This window comes from Xenopus tropicalis, chromosome 2 (assembly GCF_000004195.4).
Source record: "Xenopus tropicalis strain Nigerian chromosome 2, UCB_Xtro_10.0, whole genome shotgun sequence".
Taxonomy (NCBI): domain Eukaryota; kingdom Metazoa; phylum Chordata; class Amphibia; order Anura; family Pipidae; genus Xenopus; species Xenopus tropicalis.
Window position 1 is genome coordinate 18,072,793 of NC_030678.2, and position 9,545 is coordinate 18,082,337.

Here is a 9,545-nt window from a genome sequence, read left to right on the forward strand (position 1 = left end):
AGTTACCAGGGCCAGCAGAAAAAACATGCTCTTTGTTTTTATTGTAACTTATGATTTTTATTGTTTTTTCTAGTTAACAAGACATATTAAGGCATTTTATACAGTTTTCATACATTTATTAAAATTAGTAGATAAACAGCAGAGTACACAAGGACAGGAATAAACAGTAATTACTTCTTTTTTTTATCAAAAAGATAAAAGTCTCTATCTGCTGACTCTTATTTGCTGGTAAATATGCCTCCTTCCTCCTTGCTTCACCAGTTTATGGAACATTTTCAAACTGGGCTACACTGTTCCAGCAGTGAGGCCCATAAAAACAGAAAATCCAAATAAAATTCTCAAATAAAACAATAAAATTATAGCTGCAGTCTATCTTCTGAATCTTATCTGCTGGTGAAATCTGCCTCCTTCCTCCTCTTGTGCTTGATTCACCAGAGTATGGAACATTTGTAGACTGGGCTACACAAGTCCATAATAAAAAAAACAAAAATTCTTAAATAAAAATAAACTTTCCATCTTTTGAATCAACTTATTTGCTGGTGAGATTTGCCTCCTTCCTCCTTGCTTCACCAGGTGATGGAACATTTTCAAACTAGGCTACACTGTTCCAGCAGTGAGGCCCATAAAAACAGAAAATCCATCATTCTCAAATAAAACGATAAAACTATAGCTGCAGTCAATTTTCTGAATCTTATCTGCTGGTGAAATCTGCCTCCTTCCTCCTCTTGTGCTTGATTCACCAGAGTATGGAACATTTGTAGACTGGGCTACATAAGTCCATAATAAAAAAAACAAAAATTCTTAAATAAAAATATTTAACTTATTTGCTGGTGAGATATGCCTCCTTCCTCCTTGCTTCACCAGGTGATGGAACATTTTCAAACTAGGCTACACTGTTCCAGCAGTGAGGCCCATAAAAACAGAAAATCCATCATTCTCAAATAAAACGATAAAACTATAGCTGCAGTCAATTTTCTGAATCTTATCTGCTGGTGAAATCTACCTCCTTCCTCCTTTTGTGCTTGATTCACCAGAGTATGGAACATTTGTAGACTGGGCTACACTGTTCCAGAGCTAAAGTCTATAATAATAAAAAAAATTCTTAAATAAAAATAATCTTTCCATCCATTATTCATCCTATCTTCTCTTCTATATTATCCTTTCCTATATTTTCTCCTATCTTCTCCTTTCCACTATTTTCTCCTATCTTCTCCTTTCCACTATTTTCTCCTATCTTCTCCTTCTCTTCTATATTATCCTTTCCTATATTTTCTCCTATCTTCTCCTTTCCATTATTTTCTCCTATCTTCTCCTTCTCTTCTATATTATCCTTTCCTATATTTTCTTCTATGTTCCCCTTTCCTTTATGTTTTCCTTCAACATTTTGAGAGCCAGATGTTCTCTTTTCAGATCTTTGGGGTTCTTCCTTTGGTTTATAGAATTCTGCAAAGGTAAAACATAACACTTTAATATGTTATCTGAATCTATCTATCTATCTATCTATCTATCTATCTAGCTATCTATCTAGCTATCTAATCATCTCTCTCCCTCTGTCTGTCTTTGTATCTATCTATCTATCTATCCATTTTTTTTAAACACTGGGAGTCAGTTATAAAGTTCCCACAGCACATATTGTTTTTAACATGGTTGTGTTGCACGTCTTATAAACTTTGCACAGCAGTGCAGTCTTTCCTTTTTCCCAGAATCACTGTGAAATGCGAATTGTGGATGAAGTTTGCTAATGGCTCGCTAATAAGGTTGAGGATTGCATGAGAATGGCCACTGTGTGTTTGTTGAGCGTGACTGTTGTGCAATTTGCAAAATTTGGCAAAGTTGTGGTGTAATTCAGATGCAGAGTGCGCACATAAATATAAACAAATTGTGTTTATGCCTTATTTTAAAAACTCTTAAAGACATTTATACTGCGAATAAAAATCAGCAATTATGTTTGCACATTAAGGGGCACATTTACTAATCCACGAATGTCCGAAACACGTCTCAATTCGTTTTTTTCGTAATAATCGGTATTTTGCGACTCTTTCGAGCGCTCAATACGAAAGTCGCGACAATTCACGAAAGTCGTACTGGCTATGAAAAAGTCGCAACAATTCACGAAAGTCATAATGGCTATGAAAAGGTCGCGACAATTCACGAAAGTCATAATGGCTATGAAAAAGTCGCAACAATTCACGAAATTTGTTATGGCAATGAAAAAGTCACGACAATTCGCTCAAGTAGTAACGGCTACGAAAAAGTCGCAAAAAATACGAAAAAGTCGCAAAATATTCGTTTTCCAATCCGAATTTTTCCCATTTGGATTCGGATTAGTGGATTAGTAAATCAGCCCCTAAATGTACCAACCAATTATTTGTAATAATCAAATAATAATACAGAAAATGGACAAACCCCTTACTTTTCTCGCAGGCTCTGATCGTATTTGCTCTGCGGATGAGAGCTCTGAGCTCTTCTTTGGCCTCAGCCTCATTTTGAAGGTCTTTTACAAAAGGATGCTGAATTAGAGCTTTGGCCTTTGGTCTGTCTCTCTGCTTCTTAGTGAGACAGAGCTTTAAAAATGAATTAAATGCTTCAGACCTGGAAAAAAGAATTACAATATTATATATATTACATACATTATATATATTACATACATTATATATTATCCTTGAGAAAGGTCCTAACAAGGACCGAAACGTTGGTTTTAACAATATATCTACAATAAAAAAATTTTGATGAAACATTGAAGGGTGTGCTGGCCACAGATGATTATTTTCTATTACATACATTATATATATTGTATTTTCATGTTAAACTGGGCAGACAATTAGCTGATATGTCACCCCTGCACCTTTCATAGATAGGCAGAGCATTTCCCATTCTTTTGGTAGAGAAGCAATTAAATACAGGAAAGGTGTTAGAGTCCCGGGTGTTTTCCCTGAGACACCAAGGTAGTTTAACCGCATTTGTGCCATAACTTACAGAAGGAAACTGGTTTTTATTGTTGTTGAAAATTCAACAACATAAGTCATATTCATAATTTAGGAACTTAATAAATATGGCCCATCACTTTTTCTCCAGGGGATATTGTTCTGCCTAGCTACTCTGTTATACATAACAAACACTGAATTACAGGGGTTCCCAACACAGATTGGACCTAAAGACAAGTCCAATGTAAAGTTACACGGAAAAACATTTGTTCACCACTTACCATATGTCTGGTCTCTTAAACGTTGGTGGATCATTGAGAGGTATGCATGTTCCAGCTGCTAACTGTGACAGCGCTAATGGGTACAAATAACAATGTTTTAGAAACCACGGAGTAATTACATTTTTCTCATCACTGACACAATGTTTCTTTTTCCTTTCTATTGCAATACACATCCTCTGCCAACTATAGAATATGGAATATAAATGGGGGGGCTGAACTAAAGAGTAAAAACTAACAATAGTAATAAACAGAGAGTAATACTCACGGGGATCCCCGTCTGCCATCTCTATGGCCGTTATCCCTAATGACCATATGTCGCACTGAAGTAAAAAGACAAAAAGTAAATTATTGCACCTATAGGTTTTCCATTATGGCTCATTTATAATGACGGAAGTGTAACTAAGGGGAAACAATAGCAACAATAAGCAGCATCACTGTCACTTTGTATTGGTGTAAAAAGCCCAAAGTAATCGTTTTAACTAGATGAAGCTGGGTGGGGCTTATGTGATCTAAGGGTTGAGGGGGGATAGGAGTGAGCCCTGGGCTTAGCCGCTATATATAACTTGTGTGTAGGACACATGGATATAAGTTCCGACACTGACAGCTCAAACTAATTTAGTGTATTCCATCTGTTCTGAGACCTAAGGCACAAGGGGCAATTTGACAACTGAAGTCTTACCTCAAATTTGTAACGTGCACCAGTCCACACCTCAGGGGCGGTGTAATTCGGTGTTCCTGCTAATTGAGTGCTGGACTGGTACCATTTTAGTTCTACTGCAAGGCCGAAGTCGACTGAAAATGAGCAAAATGAATTGCATCAAGTTACATGGCAACAGATTAATAAAAACAATTCCTTCCTATTAATTAACTGCTGTACTTTAAATTATTAAATGACCTTTCACTTACTTATACGAACTTCGGCATCTTCCGTAAGCGCGATGTTGGCCGCTTTTATATCCCTATGGGCAATGCCGTTTTTATGGAGGTAGATCAGGCCCTGGAAGAGTAAGAAATGTGTGTTAAAAAATGTGTGTTAAAAACCTATATCTGTGTTAAGACCTGTATCTCAGTATAGGGTAGATTCACTAAAGTGCGCTAACGCATATCGCATGCTTTTTTGCATTAAATTTGACACAAAAAAAATGTGTGATTCGCATACGTTAAGTCGCATATTGTGTTAATTAGCGTGCAATCAAATGTGTTAATTTTACTGCATTGCGTTAATTTGTGCACAGAAATAATACTAACGCATGATTCACAAACACTTAGACGCAATAAATATCGCATTAGTCTGTGCGAAAATTAACCCCTACTTGGGGCAGGCGGTAATTATAGAAAAGTACAGTTCATGAGCTTTTGACAACACAATATGGACTTTGCAGTGGGATTTATTCAAGTCTGTGTTGGCCCCAGAGTGATGCAGCCGCCAGTTTGCAGGGAAATGGTCACTTTAAAAAAAAAATAGTTTAACAAGCGTAACGGTGTGTATGGCTAATATGGCGTGCACGCGATAAGTAGCGCACGTGCGTTAATTAGGGCACGCAACAAGTAGCGCGCTGCATTAATTAGCATGCGTTGCGTCAAGTACCGCACGAAAATAGTCTTCGCGACTTAAATAAAACAAACAGCATTGCGTCTAAATTAACGCAAATATACTTTTAGTGAATCGTGCGCCAAGACGTGAAAAATTAGACGCGATAAAATTTTTAACGCATGCTATAAATAGCGCTCGAAATATCGACCTTTAGTGAATCAACCCTTATGTCTCTAACATGCATGAACAAGTTAAGCCCGGCCTACCTGTAAAACTTCCCGGCAGATGTAGGCGATACATCCTTCAGGAAGTGATCTTCCACATGCCTGATTCAGGAGTTCGTAAACTGACCCGCCTCCACAAAATTCCATTGCAATCTGTAAAATAAAAAAAAAAATTATTAAGCATTTTTTCTGTATGTTCCCTATAAGTATTTAGAGCTCAGCTGAACACAAGGTAGAACCAATAGGTTTCACTAAACAATAACAGGATAAGAACAGCCCCCCCCGCCTGCCCTAGGAAACAGTACAATATACACTTACCCATATGGGCTTCTGTATGGAGTCAGGTTGTTGGTAGACTCCATAGAAAGACACGATGTTGTTGTGCCGTGATGCCTTTTGGAGGATATTGATTTCGTTAGAAATCTCATCCTCGTTACCCTACAGAAACAGAAATACCAGTAAGTACAGGGGCCTTTTATATTTAAAGAAATCGTTATGATCTGTTTGACAAAAATCAAATGCATTTATGTCATGTATTAATAAGGAAAATTACCTTGTTCAGGGTTTTTATGATTTTTATGGCCAGTTCTTCATGAGTCTCCAGATGTTGACCCTGTAAAAGCAAGTAAAGGTTTTTAGATTTCACTAACCCAACCCTATCGCTATCAAAGGCTATTTGGTTGTTACTGACCCCCTGCCAGGGTCAACTGGACCCAGGGAACTAGCTGTTGAAATTCTAAACTGGACGGCTGCATTATTAAATTATTAAATAACAATAATAATGACAAATAAATAGTAATATAAGTCAAAACATATAAAAAAAAATAAAGCCCAGTTCAGAATGTCACTAGTCTACATAATACTAAAAGCAAATGGTAAAGTGAACTACACCATTATGTCTATTCCTATGTTAGGTACTTGGTAGATTACCTTAAAGACCTGACCAAAAGACCCTCGGGCGATGGGACTTGTCAATTTTATTTTTTCTGTGGGATCCTACAAATATAAAAAAAAAAGTATAAAAATATTACTAAAAAAGCAAAAAAAAGTCAAATTCACAGTAACTGATTCTTTATCTGCTTGTTTTATAACATGAAATAACATTTACAATCCAAAATAAAGGAAGACTGCTGCCTACAGCATACTATAACTTAATTTCAAGGCAAACTTTGCCTTTAATATGAAGAATTTGCTAACTAATCTGACATGGACAGAACACCATCGTGTTTGAGCAAAATCATAAGCAAAAAAGGAAACTTGGCTAAAAAACCAAAGTCGTCTTTTATCCTTGGGACTTTATATTGTAGGTAGCAGAATCAGGCACAGTCACTTGGCATTTAAACCTGACACAAAAATAAGAAATGATACAAACTGAAGCTTTATCTACTCACCTGAATATCCACTGATGTTATCTTTTTTAAAGAGAAACAAAAAAATAACATTTAAAATCAGGAACAAGAGAAGACCGCTACTTGCGACATACTAAAATAATATAAGCATACTATAATATAAGCTATAAAAAAAAATATATATATATATACTATAATATAAGCTATAATATATATATATAATAATATAGACTATAATATAAGCATACTGTAATATAAGCTATAATATATATAATAATATACACTATAATATAAGCATACTATAATATCTATAATATAAGCTATAATATATATATAACAATATAGACTATAATATAAGCATACTAAGCAAAAAAGGAAACTTGGCTAAAAAAAACTAAAGTTGTCTTTTATCCTTGGGACTTTATATTGTAGGTAGCAGAATCAGGCACAGTCACTTGGCGTTTAAATCAGACACCAAAAATGATACAAACTGAAGCTTTATCTACTCACCGGAATATCCTGGGATCCTTCCTCTAGCTGCTGTAAATAGAAACATAAAATTGCATTTAAAATCAGGAACAAGAGAAGATTGCCGCTTGCAACATACAGGTATGGGACCCGTTATCTGGAAACCTGGTATCCAGAAAATTCAAAATTACGTAAAGGCCGTCTCCCATAGACTCCATTTTAAGAAAATAATTCAGATTTTTAAAAAATATTCCCTTTTTCTCTGTAATAATAAAACAGTACCTGTACTTGATCCCAACTAAGATATAATTACCCCTTATTGGGGGCAGAACAGCCCTATTGGGTTTATTTAATGGTTAAATGATTTCCTTTTCTCTGTAATAATAAAACAGTACCTTGTAACTGATCCCAACTAAGATATAATTACCCCTTATTGGGGGCAGAACAGCCCTATTGGGTTTATTTAATGGTTAAATGATTCCCTTTTCTCTGTAATAATAAAACAGTACCTGTACTTGATCCCAACTAAGATATAATTACCCCTTATTGGGGGCAGAACAGCCCTATTGGGTTTATTTAATGGTTAAATGATTTCCTTTTCTCTGTAATAATAAAACAGTACCTTGTAACTGATCCCAACTAAGATATAATTACCCCTTATTGGGGGCAGAACAGCCCTATTGGGTTTATTTAATGGTTAAATGATTCCCTTTTCTCTGTAATAATAAAACAGTACCTGTACTTGATCCCAACTAAGATATAATTACCCCTTATTGGGGGCAGAACAGCCCTATTGGGTTTATTTAATGGTTAAATGATTCCCTTTTCTCTGTAGTAATAAAACAGTACCTGTACTTGATCCCAACTAAGATATAATTACCCCTTATTGGGGGCAGAACAGCCCTATTAGGTTTATTTAATGTTTAAATCATTTCTTAGCAGAATTAAGGTAGAGAGATCCAAATTACAGAAAGATCCCTTATCCGGAAAACCCCAGGTCCCTACCATTCTGGATAACAGGCCCCATACCTGTACTAAAATGTTATTCAAATTTTCCCTTGGAAAGGATACAGTTGTACCCCCTCCTAGAAAAGGAACTTTACTAATAAACAATAATCTTTAATTAGGGATGCTATGAACAATCTTTACTTAAACTCAAGGGATCATCAATTCTGCCCCTTTATTTAGCCAACTAAAATAATAATTATTTTATTTAGCATTTCCCATTACTAATAATGGGGAACACTAAATAAAACAATTATTATTGCCCTCCATATTCCCAAAAGTAGAGGCCTTAGCAGCACATCCGCTTCCAGCCCTACCATTCTATCCCACTTGTTAAGCATTCTTTTTCTTCATTTTTTACTATTCTATCCATGACACCTAATTTTCAGTAGACTTACCTCTCTGCGCGGACGCAGACAGCAACAGAAACAATTTAAAATTCTTTTAAACATTTTCAATAGTTTTTACGCTACAGAAATGTATAGATCGCGATCTCTGGAGAAAAACACAAAATGAAATACAATTTTAGTTGGTTTATTTAGTACAAGGAATGCAGTTTTATGTACATTTTCCCCCCAGAGTTTGTTGCTGTACTTACCTCTCCTGCGCAAGACAAAAGAGATGTGATTTAATGTGTTTCAGGCATTAAGTTAACAGCTGCGCATTGTGACATCACCAGAGAGAATCAAGGGCAATGGATCGCCATGGCAACAAGTTGTGGCTTCTGTTCTCTGTTCATTGTAACATCACATTCTGTCCTTCCTTTTAATAGCTGTTCACTGTGAACTGTAAAGCCTTTCTTTTAATCTCAAACCCTATAATATTTTTTTAAAAACTCAGACAGAAAAAGTTACACCCAACATTCCCATTGTTCCGTTTATTTTCAATGAGGTGAAAATCTTGTCTTGAAAAAACTGGAACTAAATGAAATAAAGTTGCTTGAAATCTTCAGATACAGTTCCCCATTGTTTTGTGCTGTTTTATGTTTTCCTTATGGGTTGTGGGTTTTTTTTTTTTGCTTTATGTTATGTTTTTTGTTGACGGTCTGTGCTTTGCTATGTGTTTTATGTTGTCTTTTACTGAAACTGTGGAGAAAATAGCGAAACAGTGGAAAATGATGTGCATCAAAACAAATTGTTGCACACGTGATTTGACGAGCACAGGAAATTTTTGTTAACGTCCATCATTTTTCACTTTTTGCAAATCTTTTGCTATTATCGTGAATTTTTTCACAGTTTCTCATCATTTGACACGCAAGACACGCGTAATTTTCCGCTTTTTTGTGAATTTTTTGCCATTTCATGAAATTTTTCACTTTCACGTCATCTGACGTGTGACAATTTTTTTTGACGCACTTCATTTTCAACTTTTTGTGAATTTTTTGCCGTTTCATGAATTTTTTCAGTTTCACGTTATCTGACACACCGTAATTTTTTTTGACGCGCATCATTTTCCACTTTTGTGAATTTTTCGCCGTTTCGTGAAACCTTATCAGCTTTTATGATATTCTAACGCACTTATGGGGTTATGCAAAAAAACACTAAGGGTATATTTATGATGCTGTGTAAAAAGTGGAGTGAAGTATTAACGGTGATGTTGCCCAGGGCAACCAATCAGCAATTAGATTTCAACAGTTATGGTCCCCATACACGGGCCGATTGTAGCTGCCGATATCGGTCCCTTGGACCGAGTCGGCAGCTTATCGGCCCATGTAGGGGCAGAAACAAGGAGCCTGCCTGACCGATATCTGGGCTGAAATT

At 35.8% G+C, this 9,545-nt stretch overlaps 1 protein-coding gene across 1 annotated transcript; it reads right to left on the reverse strand.

The window, feature by feature from the left end:
- Positions 1-1,132: 1,132 nt before the first annotated feature.
- Positions 1,133-4,199, reverse strand: LOC116408586 (serine/threonine-protein kinase 4-like). The gene is made up of 5 exons (XM_031896186.1): positions 4,112-4,199; positions 3,471-3,997; positions 3,206-3,278; positions 2,414-2,592; positions 1,133-1,443 (listed from the first exon to the last, which is right to left on the reverse strand). The coding sequence occupies exons 2-5, from the start codon at positions 3,487-3,489 to the stop codon at positions 1,133-1,135; spliced, it is 582 nt and encodes a 193-aa protein (XP_031752046.1). The 5' UTR covers positions 3,490-3,997; positions 4,112-4,199.
- Between the last annotated feature and the right edge of the window lie 5,346 nt (positions 4,200-9,545).

Excerpts from the sequence above, each read along its gene's own strand:
- LOC116408586 (XM_031896186.1), bottom strand. Across the intron at positions 2,593-3,205 it reads TTTAAGAGACCAGACATATG|GTCTGAAGCATTTAATTCAT; the intron begins GTAAGTGGTGAA and ends TCTTTTTTCCAG. Across the intron at positions 1,444-2,413 it reads GATCAGAGCCTGCGAGAAAA|AATTCTATAAACCAAAGGAA; the intron begins GTAAGGGGTTTG and ends TTACCTTTGCAG.